Source organism: Lampetra planeri, chromosome 39 (assembly GCF_965212315.1).
Source record: "Lampetra planeri chromosome 39, kcLamPlan1.2.h2, whole genome shotgun sequence".
Lineage (NCBI taxonomy): Eukaryota > Metazoa > Chordata > Hyperoartia > Petromyzontiformes > Petromyzontidae > Lampetra > Lampetra planeri.
Genome location: NC_136145.1, coordinates 1,742,435 through 1,761,427, shown reverse-complemented (window position 1 = coordinate 1,761,427; position 18,993 = coordinate 1,742,435). Strand labels below are relative to the sequence as shown.

Here is an 18,993-nt window from a genome sequence, read left to right as displayed (position 1 = left end):
TTTTATGTTATAATAGTCTATCATAACCAAACCCAAACAACCACTCCAACTACAACCTCTCAACCACAATCGTACATCACAAAGTGCACCAACTACACAAGCAATTCCAACCGCTCAAACACCAACAACTACAGAAGAGGCACACACCTGCTCAAACACAACTACAACACAGAACTCTCCTTCCACGCAGCTTATGTCGAAGAGTAATGCCGATCTTAATGCTGGTTCGCAGAAATTTACACAATCCCCCCCCTTGCAAACTTCCCGTAGGGAATCGGAAATGGAACGATAAATCATGGCCTAACGCAATTTATAAATTGCCTAAGCCTTTTCGGGGATGTTTTGTTGTCGGGGACTAAAACGTTGCATATAGATGGAATGTTTTTGTTGTGTGAGCATTTCTTAATGCCATTGCGCAGTCGTGCATAAAAAAACACCGCATGGCCACAAGCCTGGGAAAGCATTGGGGATTTTGCTATGGTTGCAGAAAACTCAAAGCTTCGGGGTCAAGAGCGCAGGCGCTTGCAAATGTTCAATCGCTCAAATCTACTGCAGGGTGGCGTGCATCACACCAGTAACTATGGACGCAAAGAGTTTTTGCACAGAAAATGTTGACCATACTTGACAGTGTTTGCTATCGACGATATTTAAAGCAGTGTCCCAATAATTAGGAAAGTAAACCCTCGTTTATTAAATTCAGAATACAGTTCCATAAAGCAAACAACTTAAAAACAAAAACCAGCGTTTAAAGTTTGGGTTGTGCCTTTTTTTTAATGATGTACCGTTTTACATCCCACTGCAGCACAGCATAAGAAGCAATGCACAAAGCAAATGCACAAGAAAGTCTTTACAACCGAAAGCCACCGTTCTGAAAGTGATGTATGCAAGACCACAGCAAAGTTAATCTGCATACCAAAAGTGCCTTAAAACTTCAACTGAACCATTGACGACGTGGAGACAATGCCCAGATCTTCATACGAGTGAACTCAGAACACCGATTTATGATGTACAGGACTTGCAATGTGGCTACAAAGCAATCTTCAGGTTTACAAAACCATGGGCTTAAAAGCAACAATGTAAACAAAACTGGTTATTTACACAAGCAACTAAAACATGAAGCAAATGTATATGTCTGTACTGAATATTTACCTGTTGAGGGTCAACAGTACTTTTATAAAAAAAAACACTAAGCTATTTGTATTTCATGTAAGCAAATTCTCCACTGGCTATGAATTTGGTACTCACACATCACAGAGCCATGTTCAAGCAGCTGATGGAAACAATCGCAAATTAAATTCATAAAACAAAGTCAGGGGTTTAATTGTAAAATATTTGGACAACATTCCCTTCCAAAGCCGACTTTGTTCATGGAATGATATGATTAAGAACAAACATTTAAACGTCAGGACCGTAACAAAACGTTGGAAAAAATTGGCAAGATAGCTCTCGTCTTGAAACCATTACTCTGATACAAGACAAACTGCAACGTCTAACACTCATTACCTAACATTTTGGGGAACGTGAAACATGACGGGGAGGGGGAGGAAAGGGGTACATGTGAGCGGATCATTGGCCTGCAAACGCAGGATGCCTTCACTGCCTCCCGCCTACCACAGCGTCATAACCAGCTGCAACGTCGTTCCAATAAGCACGTGGCTTTGTTAACACCCGCACCGCGGTTGTGTGTGTGTGTGTTGTCTCCATTATGATGACTCCACTGCTCCATCAGGCGGCCTTGTTGGTACAGTTCCCAGTCACCTCGTGTAGGTTAATCTTGGATCTGTGCACAAAACAATCATACGGCGGGTGAGACGTTACACATTTGCATGGACGATTACCAAAGAAACCATGGCAAGTAAATGGGGGGGGGGGGGGGGTTGCCAACTGTCCTGGTTTTCCTAGAATTGTCCTTTGATTCCAAGCTTGTACTGGGAAACCTGTAAGGCTTCCCAGGACATTACAAGTCCTGGTATTTATTATTTGTTAAGACAATGCATTCACATGTACTTCTCCTCTCTTCCAGTATTGGGATACTATTGTTTTTACCCTATGTCCCAAAAATATATTCTACATTTGTTAGAGAAGTATAAATCAAATTGGAATTGTAGCCACAAGTAATTTTAGTTGTGCGAGATATTAAAGTGTGGATCCATCAGTAATTTTAGCCGTGGGAGCTATTAAAATGTGGGATTTGCACCAGGGCAAGCACACTTAATGAATCTTCTTCTTCCTTCTTTCGGTAAAGTCACGTAGAATGGAAATAATAAAATAATAAAAATAATTGTACGTGAATTTACCGAAAGAACCAAGAAGATGAATCCCTGCAGTCACGAAAACTTTAAATCGAAATTTAATGAATCTTGTTACTGACATAGGAGCAGTCTATATTATTAGTAACTGATTGTTTGGCAACACCCGAGCTATTTAGCCGCAACAATGCTTTCTTTGAAGAAGTCATTCTCCCAGCAACGGGGTGTGGGCGACCAGGTGTGACACATACCGATTGTGGATCATGTGGGACTTGACTAGGTGTCCGGCTGCCAGTGCCGACATGAGGGACAGCTCTCCAGCCAGCACGGTGCCACAAACCACGCGTGCCAGCGTGCAGGCGTTGGAGCCTGGATCATCTTTGCTGGCGCCCAGGATGCCCAGCATCTTCGTGTACACACAAACACACACACGCAGCGTCAAAAACTAAACCACAGCTCAATTAATTTGCTCTTCATGAAAGTCCCAAGTGGTGTCCCACTCGATTGAGTGTGGGGTGTGCATCTCCTTTTCACAACCCTGATCCAGTTGAACAAATTCCACATTCATATGGCAGGGGCAGTATATCGAAAGTTAACTTGCGACAAGATGATATAAATTGTATTGGCCCTGTAGGTATTATTGGCAGAGTTGACCCCAGACTGGGATTTGAACACCTGTGCATTGAAAATCAATGGGTGTACAACTCCAGTTTTTAATTATTGCTTATAGTTTTCATTCCAAATGAGCTTTCAATTACTTTAAAACCCCTGAATTTTTTCCATTAATTCTCACCTTTTTCGTTGGTTTCACCTGTTAGCCAGTTGCAAATTTCATGTTATTGGGCACGCCTTACTCTAACCACAGGGCTGGACTGTAATTGTGTAAATGTTGAAAATATTTCAGTATTTTTTTTAATGTAATTACAGCACAATAACTGGCAAGAGCTATAACCACTTGTGCAGAGCTGTTGTTGGTGGTACCCACAATCTTGGCGCCATGCTCACCTTGAGGCAGGCCTGCTGTGGGGCCAAGTTGGTGCCACCTCCGACAGTGCCAATCTCGATGGATGGCATGGTGCAGCTGATATGCAGGTCATCCCCGTACGGGCCGGTTGCCTCCATCAGGGTCATGCAGTTGGAGCTGCCCACATTCTGAGCAGGGTCCTGCACAGCGACACCACCAACGTTAGCGCCATCGCTGTCGTATTCATTGAAGAAGTCTCGCTGCAGCCAGCAGGCGGCTTGTCGTGCCTCGTAGAGGCCAATACCCAAAGCTTGACAAACTTTTTTTTGCTCCAGATAATTTACTTACATTTCCTTTTTAATGTCTTGTGTTTAGACAATATACTGCAACACGAAATGTGGTAATAATATTTGCTTTAGGCATACATTTTTGGTATATTCCACAATTTTTTTTTAAAATACCTTTTTCCCTCAAATGTACAATTATCACATGCAGGCATTTCCACAATTGTTTGAAGTGTTGTCAAATTAGGTTGCCTACTTTGTGGAAATGCCCTTGGAAACGTATTAACTCGAAATGTCTAAAGACTGGCTCCGTTGCGGCTCTTGAGGGGCCAGTGTTGCAGGTGACCTCTGACCTGTCCGCAGGCAATGAAGATGGCTGTGACGATGTTGGCAGCGTGAGCATTGTAGCCTCCAATGGTGCCCGCCATGGCTGAACCGATGAGATTCTTGCTGATGTTCACCTCCACCAGGGCTTCTGTTGTTGTCTTTAGCACCTAGAGAAATCGACATTTATAATTGGTTATATTAGACTGCTTACACACATAGAAGAAGCATTCCTAACAGTTTTTACAAATAAAAAGCCAATTTTTGAAACCTGCGTACGTGGCAAAAACTACGAGCAATACCACGTAAACACTATGGGACAGATTCCCATACTCGCTAAACGTTCAAGCACATCTCCTTGGTGAATTGCTGCATCATTTGTAATTAAACCATTTGCACCTTTTCCACTCAAGTCGGACACAGAAATGTACACGTATCAACATGTCAAACGGGCGCATGGATGCCCACGAGAAATGTACACAACCCATCCACGATCCCACTCAAATGAATTAAAATGTAGATTCTCCATTGCTCTCCTTTAGGGGGTCTAACAGGGACAACATTTTTGAAATGCTGCATTGTTTTTGGGAGTCGAAACTGTTGAGGAATCCATCGAATTAGACCGACTGTTTTCCTCTCTACATTCTGTGTTCAGCCTCCATTCTTGCAGGTCAAAGCACTTATTTTCCTTGCATTGCTCAACTTGGAAATTCCCTTCCCATCATCTCTTTTCTCACATTCATATAACCATGCTCAATTCAAGAATCAGGATTAACTCTTACCCATTAGACATTGAATAGTGCTGTTTGATGCTGGCTTCTTGGCGTTTTGGATCTTAGAGCCTGCGCTCAGCAGGGTGCGATGTTGATAATAATAAAGATTTTAAAACCTACCTCGCGCACCACCTTGGCAGGAATGACTGCCTCGCTCACGACCGTCTTGCCTCGGCCCAGTAGCCAGTTGATGGAGGCCGGCTTCTTATCCGTGCAGTAGTTCCCCGATACGGCCAGCACCTGCATGGCTGGAAACTCCTCTTGGACACGGCTCAGTGCTAGCTCTGTGCCCTGGGTCAGCGACAGGGAGAGGGGGGGCAAGAGGGAAGGGTTTCTTTTAGGTCTCGTTCGCCATGGTTAGTAGAAGTTACATTGACCTCACTATGATAATAAACTGTGCCCCCTCACAACGGGAATGTGCTGGGAGATTGAGAAATTTGGAAAAAGATTGAAAACTGCACTCCTGAAACTCGAAAGCTAAACAACTTTTGAGCTTCAGGAGTGTAACCCAGAATTGCCTTGTGATGTTCCTGGTATCATTGGTGTTTTTAACCTTCCCACCATTAGTTTTTTTTAGATGAAAAAATATATTTAAATAAAATCACAAGCAACAAATGGCCCATTTAGCCAGTATTGAGGGACACACCGATGTCCGTTCATGGACACATTCTCTAGCTACCATCGCGCAAAATGTCCTTTTAAAAAGTTTGTGTCGTATTGACGAAGAGCTACCTTGGATATCATGTTCATGCCCATTGCGTCGCCTGTGCGAGCTTGGAACCGGATGTAGAGATTGCGTCCGGCCAGCCCCACGTGCAGCCGCTGCAGACGAGCGAACCTGCACCACCCCACAAACGAAACACAGAATTAATGTTTGAAACAACACATGTTCAATGGCTACACATAGCAAGCATGCCCTATATTTAGCTGACAATGTATGCAGCAGTCTATGCCACCTGCTTTTACGTGGGCAGCAGCGGGAACAGCAGAAAAATCCACTTGCTCTGTACATCCGTGCTCTGCCTTCACCAACTTGCACTGACTTAGCGTGGTGATGTACGGTCAAATAACCACCGCAACCCATGTGATGTGGCTGTCATTCAGCAGTGGATTGACAAACGGACTGGACATGTACATTTAAAACGAGTAAGCCAAGCTTTTACACAATAACAAATAGTTCACGTTCATGAATATTGCAATGGTGTGAAGCTACAGAATTATACAGGCTTCATAACATGTGGCCTTCAATAATGTCCAGAGATATTGCTACAACATTCTATTCGGTGGTGATATTTTCCTGCGCTTAAAACAGCATTGTGTCTCGACCTCCCTGCTTAAAGAAGTCACTATTAAAAACAATATCCTGCTTTGCCATCTTTCAAGACTCTTCAACAAAACAGGTCAATGTGGCTCAACCATTTTGTCATGGAAAGGAAGTTACCTGCTGGTGCTATCAAACTTCTCTTTGACGATGTTGAATCCCTCTGGGCTCTCCAGCCAGCCCTTCACCTTGGCTGCCTCGATGGCGGAAGGGAGTCGAGCCACAGGGCCTCTCGTCATGCCATCCCCAAGGACGGCGCTGTGAGCACCGCCACCCAGCTGTGAAGAGACGGATCGTGCAGATGAGTTAACAATAATATTACCATACGACCTTAAATACTGGTTAAGGGAAAGGGAGGAGCCAGGATTTAAGGGCTTGTCTCTTGGAGCTCCCTTCTCCTGTTACAGTAATTTTTGCTGTGACGGTTCCACCTGAAGACGGAGGCTTGTGTTGCCTCCCAAACTTCATGATTTAATTTATGTTTTCCTTTTTTAACAACCTACGTGACTTTACCGAAAAAACGAAAGAGTATGGTTCCTTGCAGTCACGAAAGCTTCAAATCTAGATAATATTACCAGCAATAGAAACACTTCCGCAATAAGCATCAGCTGCAATAATTGGACAGTAACCTGAAATAACACCCAACTAGGGTGGACTGAGCCAAGGCACATTTAAGGTGTGTTTCTTTACTCTTTATTAAATAGCATGTGCACAAGTGGTCAGTGCGCAGAGCTGGCACTACTGACATTCTGGGTTGAATTCTGGGCAGATGCCTGCGATTATCATCATTATAATGGTTTAATAAGTATTATTATGATGATAATCACAGGCATCTGCTCACTGTACTCGATGATATGGTTTAATAATTATTAAACCATATCATCGAGTACAGTGAGTTGATGGTCACAAATTACTACGCAAAAAAACACCACTTTGAATTTGTATCATCACTTAATTTGGCTACATTTTATTTTTAAAAATATTGGTTAGATTGTCTTGTAAAGATATTACTATGTTGCAGACTGAACTCTCTTTTTAAATCCTTTATATTAAGTTCAATTGCTTGCTTGCGTGCTTACGACCGTGCAAATCTTTCGGTCGTTTTTTAACCCACTTCCCGTGATCCAATCGAGCTGACATTTTGCACACAGACTCGTCGTGCGTGACAATTTATTTTCGTGAAAAATAAATTCCCAAATTTTACACTTTTTAGGAAAAAATAAATTATATTTAATTACCAATTGCTTAATGTTGGCAGGCAATCATCTGACCCATAGGTGGCAGCCATCTCAAGCCAGAGGACGAGAGGACTCTAGCCGCCACGCATATAAAGGGTTTATAGTGAAAAACTTTGTTTATACGGGTTAATTTTTTCAGAGTGCAGCCCCTTGCTGTGAGAAATTGCTGCCACCTACTGAGGACCAGTGGACATGGGAAAATATATTGGAAGCAATTTTATCATTTCCTACCACAGACCGTCCTATAACAGGATGATGTACTACTCTATGCGTTTCAAAAGCATCCTTAGTCTCATGACACGGCACGAGTGGGAAAAAATAAATATAAAAAAAATGAACGTTGCAATGTATAAATGTATCATATATGGGTATACGTTATGTAGTCGCTAAAATATTCACAGAATTATTTCAGACAATCACAAAGCAACCACAAATGAGCCAAGTCACTAGCTGACAGGTTACCGTGGATATTACATCATACGACTTTCATAACGGTCATTTAAAAGCATTTTAACTCCCCTCCGAGCCGACTTACCGCGATGGCGCGGCAGCCACGGTTGGTGCTGGCCACCAAACAGCCTTCCGTGGTCGCCATGGGAACCTGGAAGTCCTTCCCGTCCAGTCGGAGGGGCCCAGCCACGCCGACGGGCACCGGCATGAAGCCGATGACGTTCTCGCAGCAAGTCCCCATCACCTGCGGCCGTAATGGCACGCCAATCAGCCACGGCGCGACACGCATCCCTGGCACCAGGCCCAAGCCGCACCTTTACAATAAACCCGTCCAACAATTGAGCACGGCAGTAGGCCACAGCGGCGCAGCTCACCAGCGAGTAATCGTAGTTCTGGTAGGGTAGCGTGGCGAGGGCGTCGGACTCTGGCAGCTTCTGCGCCAGCATCTGTCGGCGGATGTGGACGCCGCGCTCCGGGGTTTCCATGAGGTTCTCCAGCTTGTATGCTGGGATGTAACGGGCCTGCACCAGCTGCACTATTTCTGCATCGGAGAGGAAGCGGGCTCCCTTCTGCCACGGCAGCAGAAGAAAACACAAACTAGAATTATTCACCGATTCCGTGTGCACAAGGGTGTTTCGTGCCACTATCTCTACTTCCTCATTTGCCGTGTCACTTTCCCCACCCCCACAATTCGTCTTCTTCTTTAGTATGGCTGATGTAGATGCAAAGCAACAACTGCAATACCACATTCAGGCGGCCAAGCTAGAAAACTATGCTAGGAGCAGCAGAGTGTATTGCTGTAATGTCTCCTTTGTATTTTTACAATTCTATGAAATATGATTCAGGGGCAATTTGAATAAATAATTGATTCCTTTTCGACCTGTGTGTGCCATCTCATTCAATCCATTATACTAAAGGAAAAAAAGTTATATAATTTGTCAAAAAAATAATTTAGCATAAATAAGTGAATCTCACAAGCATAATTTGATAGATGAATTATGCACAAAATATATTTAATTATGTTTTGTTGGGAATCATAAAATAGAAAATTAAACAGTGATGTAAAATTATATTTAAATAAACATTAACCATGGCAAATCCAAGTCTAGTTCATATGGATAATGGACAAAATACTATTATTATTACGCGGATATACAACGGAAAGGCAAAGCCAAGACATTTGTTTACGAGAGCAGGACAAAGTGATCGCTTCACTTGTGTGTGCTCGGGGGGGGGGGGGCTGCACCTCAGAGTTGAGGATGCTCTTGCACTCTTCGATGGGCCGTGGCTCAGCAGGAATATCCTCCTCTGAATCTTCATCCAGTAGCTCCTCGGTCAGCTCTTCTGGAGACCAATCTGTGTCCCCCAGTGTGAAGGAAGGCCTTGATATCCGGCGGGGGATCACGGCAGGGACGACCGCTGCTTCGATTTCGGGTTGGTTCTTTGGTTTAATAACTTCAAACATGTCTTCTAAAAAAGACCAGAATGTTCAAACAAGAATTAGCAACCATATCTAGTGGGACAAATGCTCACAAGAAAAAATATAAATCTGGTGCAAGTGTTTCAGCTCACCGTATATTAAAGTAAATCAAGTTTATTCTGAATGCTCTAAACTTAAGTAAAGCAAAAGTTTGTGTTTTAGAAAGAAATTATTTATCAAACAAGTCTCTACCTTATGCAGTGTACTTTGAAGATACAAACATTACACATAGCATTACAAGATGTGGCTAAAACCGCAATTATAACTGTAGGGAGTCACCTTAACTCTGGCCATAATTAACCCAATGAGTCTGCACAGGTTTTCTACAGTGATGTGAAAAGCAAAGAATATTCCCTTCGCATAAATGTAATATCTGACACAGTACATTTTCAACAGAAGATGACAGCAAATAGAATGACATGAGATATCAAGTTTATTCGAGCTGCTATGGGCAGCAGTAAAGGGCAGTGTGCATTAAAATCCACTGCTAAACTGCATCTCCATATTTTCACATCTATGCTCCACCACATCTTCACCAACCCAGCCTGCATGGCTAAGTTAGATTCGCATAAACCCACGACCCTGCACAACACGGTGAATTCCTTATCGAGCAGAGGCTAGACCAAGGGTCGGCAACCAAAATAACAAGGGCATTTTTTTCCGAATTTGATTTAAACAAAAAACTCAATATTTCAAGAGTCTCAATGCATGTGAACACCAGACGGTGGTCCTTGATAAATAACGTTACGAAGCAGTCTTTAAAGACCTTTGGCCTAGACCAAAGGGCTTCACGTGTACATTTTACAAAACACCACACCCATTTCATGAAACTTGTTTCGCGTTATCATGCAGGAGAGAAAAAGGCGAGTTCAAGCGTGGGGTTGATAGCAGAGCCACTCGTTACCCCTGGCCTTGATGGAGACGGCATCTGTCGTGGGCTCCAGCGAGCGTGGGCGGGTAGCGTGGCCGTTCTCCGAGGCAGCCTTTTCGTCTATCTTCTCAAAGAAGATATATTTGAAGGACAGGACAAGTGCCAGGCCAAGTGTGACCACCTGCTCAATGTCCATGCTCACCAGTCTACGAAACAAAATACGTACATAAATGTCAGATGTCAAATATCACATACTATTATTACCACTACATAGATTGTCGTAGTTGTGCTGTACAGTTCTCCGATGTGTTTTTGGGTCGTATCAGGTGTTGTTCAGCAAATCTGCTGTTTCGCCCCACATAACGGGAGCTGCTTCAAAATGTTAAATGCAACACGCTGTACAACCAAAAAACATCGGACAGCGATACATACTATGTGTGCATTATTTTACTCGTACATTAAAAAGACGAACCTAACCAGCAGCAATTTTTTGTAACTTTTGTAACCATAACCATTTATAAAGGAAATAATTTCGTATTTATCACAGCAGACGAGCAAGTAACATTGTTAAAACTTATATATAGTGTGTGTTTGTGTGCGAGATTCACTGACCGTCCAAAGTAAAACTGCCAAAGAGACACGCTGGGCTCGATGCGTTTTGGCAAGTTGTCGTTAAAGTCTTCGAGGGTTCCGGGAGAGTTGGAGAGGCTGCTCTCCCCCATGGGCTCAGCCAGCCAGCGGCTGTGGGCATGCACCAGCACTAGCCCCAGTGACTGTGGCACACAGGAACCACACACACGCACATGTCAATCTGTGAAAGCATTTAGGGTGTGAGGATTGCCAGGATAACAGCCGCTTGTTGTTTTCCAATTTTCCAATTAGCACTTATTCATAAATCCTAAAATAACCATTAAGCCACACCTCATCACTGAAGCCAGCCATCATGAATATGTATGATTAAGTTTCCAACTGACTTCTGCTTGTCAGGTATAGGTGAGAACCAGTTTTAGCAGTTTTCTACAGATTTTTTTTGGAGACAATATATCTAACATATGTATTTTTCATAACCGCTTGAAATTACCACTTGAGAAATTCAAGGGTAACAATTATAATAACAATTACAAATTAGTACTGCACCTGAATGTTGTAATTTTAAGTTCATAAAATTTGATTTCAACAGTTTAATATTCAGGTAGTTTTATTGCTAACATACGTACAAATATAACAAAAATTAGTGATAGGTAAACATATATATAGACATATAACCTATACCCGTAACCTTAGACATGTTTAAATACTATATAAAGTACAGGATTGGATCCGTGGCTCAGTGGTTAGCACATTCCGCTAAGAATCCCGAGTATGACGACTGGCCATGGCAAACATCACTGGCAAGTGATAGGTGTACATTGTTATTGTATAAAGTAAAAGCACACATGGGTGACACGGACCATGATGATCTTGACGCGCTGGGCCACAGGGTTGGGCTTGTTGTCCTCTTCCTCCTGTAGGACTTGAGCCAGCTGACTGAGCTGCCAAATGGGCCTTCCCTCTCGCCTCTCACGAGATACCTGAAAGCCAACATTTACATTCCACAATTGCTCAAAATTGTCCCGAAATTAAACAATTGCTGTAGATCTGCCAAGGCGTGCCCAACCGCTGCCGTTAGGGTATAATTCCATAATTTAACATCGCTTAAATGCTAGTGATGCCAATGATGGGACATAACTAATTAATATATATGCAGCCCAATTATCACCCAATGAGGGCAGAAATAAAAACTTATAGCCACCATCAAAAAATGGAAATCTGAGTCATTTGGATATATCAATAGAAAAAAAAACTATCCAAAACCATCCTACAAGACACATTTTAAGGGACTAGAAAAGTAATGTGAGCAGGGAAGACTTTGCTTAAGATTATCACAGTATGATGAAGTTTAAACGACAACCAGCTGATTTGTGAGATGGATAACCAGGAAAGGTGGAGGGAGACACGACCAGATCTGACCATAGCTGCTAAGACGATGTCCCAATGACCTCATCGTTGGATCAGTCATGGGAGATGGATGGATGCTATGATTAAATAAACCGGAGGTCATAGAAATAGCCATTGCTGCTATATATTTTATTTTATTGCACCCTGTGGTTTGAATTAGTTTTATCCTCTTCACTTGCCAATATTGCTTACCTCAAGCACCAAAGAGACACATGCAGGGAAGAAGGTCATGAACACCAAGTAGTTGGCCAGGATGGAGAAGCAACCAAATGAGCACATGATCTCCAACTGCCGGACACCTGCTCGAACAAAACAGACACACGCGCACACAAAGGTTTGCACGTGTAACCTGGCTAATGGGGGGGAGGGGGCTGTCTGCCAAAAAATAAAAATCCCACAATAACAATGGACTAACTAGCAGCACGTGGTGACAGAAGACACACCTGACATGGTTCCCACTCCGATGACAAGACTCTCCACAAGGGCATCCAAAGTGATGGTCGGTCCGAGAATGGCCATTCCTCGGGCAATGTTATCCCGCACTTCTTCCTGCAGGAAAATTTATAAATAAAACACGTTCCTTCAGAGTGGGCAGGTAGGAACTTGGTTGGACAGCACATTCGTGCGATTCATGTCATGCGGTGCAAGCTGCGTGGGGCGGCGCGTCACGTGGTGCTGAGCCCGCCCGAAGCGCTCTATGAAATACAAATCGAGGGCGTGGCTATGCAAGACAGACAAATAATCCCTGGTGGGCAGTGTGGAACTATTGTTCCGACCTATATAAGAATTCTGGAGGACTATGGCTAAACATATTATACTTTCAAATATATCCGAGTAGAGAACGTCAGCAGCTGTGTAAAAATAACTGTGTGCTGTGTGTTATATGTTGAGAACTCCATACATTACACTCAAGTGATGAATAGTATAGTACTGACGTACCTGTGTGTTGGCGCTCAGGGCAAATTTGGTTAGAGCGCTTGCTTTGGACAAATCGACAAGCAGTAGGAAGAATGGCAATGCCTCACTGAAAGAATAACACATGCATATTAGTGTCAAACAAAACAATGTAGAGAGTACAACATTTTTCTTAAATAACATGTGGATGCATGCACAAATGTAAACTTGAGACTTGCAACACTCACTTGAGTCCAGTGAGCTCCTTTCCGAGGAAGTGAATGACAACTGTGCTGAACACAAAGCTTGAGAAGATGGTGAACAATCCTGCAATGCCTGGGAAGACAAAACATTCAATTTAGACAGGTATTCAACAATCGGTGAGAATAAATAATCAGCTTGGTCACTAACAGTGGCTCTTAAAAAGAATTTGCAACAACTGCAGCATCCACCTTCTAAGTGTATAAAATATATGTTTCACAGCACTCACCTAAAAGATATTTGGAACCAAGCTGTCGCAGGTTTTGAAATTGAAAATATATGTAGAGGATGGCAAGGCAGCGTGTGATGGTCAGAATGATAATGTCACTGCTGAGAACCTCCTGTGGGTAACAAAAGCACAAGTGAAATCTATTCGTACACGCAGGAACACAAATTATAATCAAAACAATGTAACTTTCAATGTTTTTATTAGATTCGCTTCACCAATTTTTTTTGTTATTATCATTACATCTATACAACATGCACTCCGATTAACAAATTATATTACACTGCAAACGATATTGTACTTTCATGAAAATATTTGCTCATAAACACATTCCCCGAACATAGAGAATAACCTGATGCACTTAACTACCTCATCTGTTTTGGGGCATTGGTAGTTCCAGCCGCAGACGACGTCGTTGCCGATGAACATGTTCATGGAGGTCATGCAGAGCGTGATGGTGATGGTGCCCACAATCACCTCCCAGGGGTGGGTGGCCACAAAGCGCCCATGGGCGCGGAATAGTCGTGACAGCATCTTTAGCTACCTGCCAAGAGGACAACACACGCAAATGTAATGAACGCTAAAAATGTACAGTGTGCTGGAAAAAATGTGCATAGATTCAAGCAATACTGTTTTACACTATTTCAGCTTTCAAGTGAGCATGTAAATGCACAACCCAGTTGTCAATTCACTACTATATGAGGCGCTATCTCCACACCATACAGGCAGTGACGGTTTTATGATTATACATTACCATGCTAGTCAAATGAGTTGGTGTGCAAATATTAGTATTGTATACCAGAGTTCCCATATGTTACATGTGTTGTGTCTATAACTAACCACATGGAGACGTCTGTTGGAGGCCACGCATTTATTATAACAATTCTGTTAAATACAACTGTACAACTGTAACACGAAGGGGTACGGCCCCTTCAACCCCATAGCCTAAGGGAGGTACAGCCTTCCTTCTAGCGCGTCCTACACACTCCGGGCTACTCTACATACCGGTCCCTTGCCACGGTGGCCAAGGGAAGACTGGACTGGCCCGTCCCAGGCAGGGTACGGCGCTCACCCCTGGTCCGCTACACCCCGGCTCTGGCGAGAGCCGCGGGGAGGGTCCCAGGGTGTCTGAGCTACCTCGGGTCCGCTACAACCCGGCTCTAACGAGAGCCTCGGTTGAGGGGTCCCGGGTGCTGGTCCAGTCTTCAGGTCTTCCGATGTCTTGGTGTGCATGCCACAGCCTCTTGCATGAACTTACACCTGACATTTAACATCTTAGTACATAAAGGGATCCATAACTCATCTGGTGAGCAAATTATTGCATGTGCAGGTCTTCCAGATGCAACCAATGGAAGTGTAAAATATTTAAACGTTGAAATTGTTATTAAAGCAGCACCCTAGGGTTAAAGGCTGAACTCAAGTCACAGTAAAAGCATTTAAAACTCATATCTGTTAAGTAACATATCTATATAATTTGTACCCATTAGATATGATTATAATTGTTTCGTCTATAGTTACACAATCAGCAACCTGCCTGAAGTTTGGCCTTGTTTCTCTTTGTTTTTTTCGGTAAAGTCACGTAGGTAAAAAAAATGAAAACAACTAAATTAAATCACGACGTTTCGGGTGCAACACAAGCGTCCGCCATCAGGTGGGAAAGCATGACCGACTGCTGATGCCAAAAAAACAAAGAGTATGAATCCTTGCAGTCACGAAAGGTTCAAATCTAGAATGTTGGCCTTGTTACCATCACTGACCTGTTGAACTGTTGTATCTTAACTAATAGATTTTACCCACTCCAACCTTCACCCGACTCATTCCAACCTTGACCTCATTTGAAAATGCTGACATTATTTACATGGCTCAGACAGCATGCGTGCCTTATCCGTTTAACTGTTAGCCAATATTTTTCTTCATGGATGTTGTAAAACAATAAAAATTCCTCGACTGTCAGAAAGTGCCCAATGTCAAAAAGTGCCCAATGTAGTGAGTCAAGTTTTGAAATCGTGCAAATTATTACATCACATAGACTTTCCTAAAGTTACTGTAGATATAACACACATTCCGTTGACAACTAAATAAAACCCAGCGTTTAATGTTGTCACTTTGTTGTGACCAGGTTCACCCATTCAAACTCCATGTGACACCTCAAATACAGACAACTGTTCGACACAATACATGTGCACCCACAAAGGCCATTTTTAGTACACTTTGAAGTAAATCCACATACTTGCACGCTCGCCAATACAAACAGTTAACAAACAAGTGTGACTCATCGGTTTCCCAACAACTTCAGCAACCACGTAACATGTACATCAAAACCCGTCATTGCCAAATAAATGACGCACGTCATGCGACCATATGTTGAGACCGGTCTTCACGTTAGGTTTAAAGAGAAATCCCAATACTAGCCACTCAACTCGCCACACTAACCTGAGTAGCCGTCCATTACATTGTCTTATTTAACACAAACTTCATGAAGAAAATCTTGATTTGAAGCTTTCGTGACTGCAGGAATCCATACTCTTTGGTTCTTTCGGTAAAGGCACGTAGGTAGAACATAATTGTTTTTATTTCATACATTTTTTTATAAAATAAAATATTTTTTATTTTATAAACTCCCCCCTTCTACAACCCCCCCTATTTTTATTTTATACCTACGTGACTTTACCGAAATAACCAAAGAGTATTTTTGAAGAAATTAAAGGAACCGAATAAACGTACGTCAGAAACTCAATAAACCAATGGCAGAACCCCCAAGGAATATACGATATAACACAATTATATTCTATTCTTGCGCATGCCAATACGTTCAGGAGCTAAATGTTAATGTCGAGATGTCTGCTAGCCACGACGAGAGGGTTTCAGGAGAAAGTTGGTGTAAGTTAGCTGCTCTACCTACGTTTAAGGGACGCAGACGACAGTGGTTCACTGTATGGTCCATAGAACCAAATTCAAGAATCGTAATAAAAAAACCCGCTAGCACATTCACGAATGTCATCAACATAAGATACACAAATGCCTATTGCCATTTCTAACCAATATCTAGACGCGTTTAAACAAGCAAACTCTGCGCGAGTTTCGAACTTCTGGGTCTCATCGGCAGCCAGGATTGTTAAACAAAGGCTACGAGATGAGCAGACGTGACCGGCGAGGGCACGGCACACACACACACGAAGCGGCTCCATGCAACACGACGAACACGCTGGATGCGGACAACACACAGCGTAAACATAAGAAACGCCGCGGCCTAAGCCTCCAGGCCTTTGACCTCCGCCCGGGCTCAGCAACAAACCTCCGCTTCACCCCCCGGGCCGCAGCTCGAACAGGATGGGGGGGAAGAACCGAGACTCAAGGGCCGCCCGACTGCCAAACCCCTTCTCTCTCGCCTTACCGACTGTTAACGATGAGCCCCGGAATCTTCTAACCCCACCACCACTGCCACTGCGGCAACACCACCACCATGGAGACGCCCGGGACGGTGACGTCATTACGCGATGACGTCTTTACGCGATGACGTCATCGTACAAAAAAGGGGGGAGGGAGGGGACCCCCCCCCAACCCTTCGCGTCATCCGGGGCCGTTAGTCGCTTTTGCCGCGTCAACGCGAGTTTGCGAAAGAGCTGAGACGGCGCTCGCCGATTGGTCAACGATCGCGAGGCGGTGGGGTGGGGTGGTGGGAACACCCCGACTTCGTGACTACGTCACGGGTTGCACGCGCCAGACGAGTGACAGCCGCGTGATGTCGGAGTGGGAGGGGAGGGGGTTGGTTGGTGGGGGGTCGGGGGAGTTGTAAGGGGGGCTGTAAGTGGGGGGGTTGTAGGGGGGGGTGTAGGGGGGTTGGTGGGGGTCGATTAGTGGGGGGGGGGGGTGTTGGAGGAGGGGGGTGTAGGAGGGGGTGGGGCGACGGGGGGGGGGGGAATTTCCGTTAAATTTCGTAGAGTCGATTGGCGTGGCCACGGGGAATCTCGCGGGCCCATTGGTTGCGCATGCCGAGTAGAGATTTCGAACGCGAGATCGCATGAGCCCAGGCGCGCTCTCCCATTGGTCGACGGCGCTCACCACATATTACATCCCGCGTCGACGCGGAGCCCCGCCCCACGGTGAGACAATGGGGCTAAGCCAATAGGGGAAAAGCAAATTGTCCCATTGAATCCACTGCCTATAATGCAATTGTGTGCATTTATAATACCATGGTGGGTGGGTTTTTTTTGCATGCAAAAGTATAGTATGTCAATTTAGTTGCGTATAAAATAAAGATGCTGCATTTGCAGATACGAATGCATGTGACAACATTTGAATTGTCGGATTAATGTGTCGTCATTTTAATTTGCTTACAAACAAGATGCACCTAAATGCAATACTGTACATTCCCCAATTCTATGTTGTTGTAATGACATTTATGGGACCCGTAAATGAATATCTAGTCGCGACAATTGTACGCAATTTTTATTTTAATATTGTAGCAAAATTAACGACACCTTTCTTACTTTAGATTGATTTGTGTCGTTGGCAAGCAGCAACAACGCCCACCGTCTTTTAGTTTTCTATAAATAAAATAAATAATGTTCCATACAAATCGCACGCATCGCCACTTAGAATTGTGTCAAATAAAATAACAATTTCAGCAAGCACGTAAATTTAATGACCACCAAAAGGCACGGGTTCGAACAATATTTAAAATCAGCTGAGGCTTTGATCCAGCAGTGGATCGAGATGTTGGTGATTATGAGTATTGTATACAGCATACCCATCCATCGTACACAATGTAGGACAATTTCCACACACACAGTACAGTACCAATGTATAACTTATAACAGAAATGGAGCGATATAAGATGGACCACGGCTTGGTGGATGTATCCATCCAGCAGTGGATTTGATTATTAACGCCGAAGCTGACCTGGTGAGAGCGGCTTCTCTTCAACTTGAGTCACAGGCGGATCTTGCTTGGGCTTGTTTGATGGTGGTTCGTGATGAGAGAAGAGTCGTGGGGGTGGTGATGGTGGTAGGGATGATAGTGATGAGGATGCGTGCACGTTCGGTGACACTGCTGCTGCCGCTGCTGCTGCCCGGCAGATAGAGGAGTAGGAGGAGCAGCAGGAGGAGGAGATGGAGGAGGAGGAGGAGCAGGAGGAGGAGGGGAGGGAGCGGTGCCCCAACACGGCCCAGCCCGGGGCGATGGGGGGTGGGGAGGAACCCCGGGCCCTGACCTCGTCTCGCTCAGCAGGGGGCTCCCGTGCAAGTGACAGGGACTCGCGGTCGGTGGCAATGCTGTTAAGGAACATTGCAATATTTTTTTTATTCTCGTTGGTTCTTTCGGTAAAGTCACGTAGGTAGAAACATTTAATAAAATTGCATAGTTTTTAAAATGATAAATCATCAAAAACTAAATAAAATCACTAAATTTATTTTTTGATTATTTTTTATTGAAATTTTGTTTAATAAAAAAGTTTTATTTTATTTTATACCTACGTGACTTTACCGAAAGAACCAAAGAGTAGAGATGAGATCTCTTACGACCTGGAGATGAAAGCCGTCTACGTCTTCCGGAAGATTCTATTCTGGGTCGTAACCATCAGTATTATCTGTGTTTTTAGGACGTCTACATGTAAAAAAAAAATGTATCTGCACTCACGTGTTACCTGAAAAGTTTAAATA

At 43.7% G+C, this 18,993-nt stretch overlaps 1 protein-coding gene across 3 annotated transcripts; it reads right to left on the bottom strand.

Annotated features, from left to right (window-relative positions):
• Positions 1-751: 751 nt before the first annotated feature.
• Positions 752-18,394, bottom strand: HMGCR (3-hydroxy-3-methylglutaryl-CoA reductase). 3 transcript variants are annotated; one of them, XM_078612538.1, is made up of 20 exons: positions 18,236-18,394; positions 13,703-13,877; positions 13,337-13,448; positions 13,095-13,182; positions 12,892-12,976; positions 12,396-12,501; positions 12,145-12,251; positions 11,406-11,525; positions 10,567-10,727; positions 9,988-10,160; positions 8,850-9,073; positions 7,978-8,172; positions 7,689-7,847; positions 6,036-6,193; positions 5,327-5,432; positions 4,715-4,885; positions 3,851-3,991; positions 3,255-3,413; positions 2,501-2,655; positions 752-1,780 (listed from the first exon to the last, which is right to left on the bottom strand). In XM_078612538.1, the coding sequence occupies exons 2-20, from the start codon at positions 13,865-13,867 to the stop codon at positions 1,726-1,728; spliced, it is 2,640 nt and encodes an 879-aa protein (XP_078468664.1). In that variant the 5' UTR covers positions 13,868-13,877; positions 18,236-18,394; the 3' UTR covers positions 752-1,725. The 3 variants fall into 3 exon arrangements, with proteins under 3 accessions (XP_078468664.1, XP_078468663.1, XP_078468665.1); XM_078612537.1 differs by lacking the exon at positions 18,236-18,394 and adding an exon at positions 16,728-16,863; XM_078612539.1 differs by lacking the exon at positions 18,236-18,394 and adding an exon at positions 16,629-16,713.
• Between the last annotated feature and the right edge of the window lie 599 nt (positions 18,395-18,993).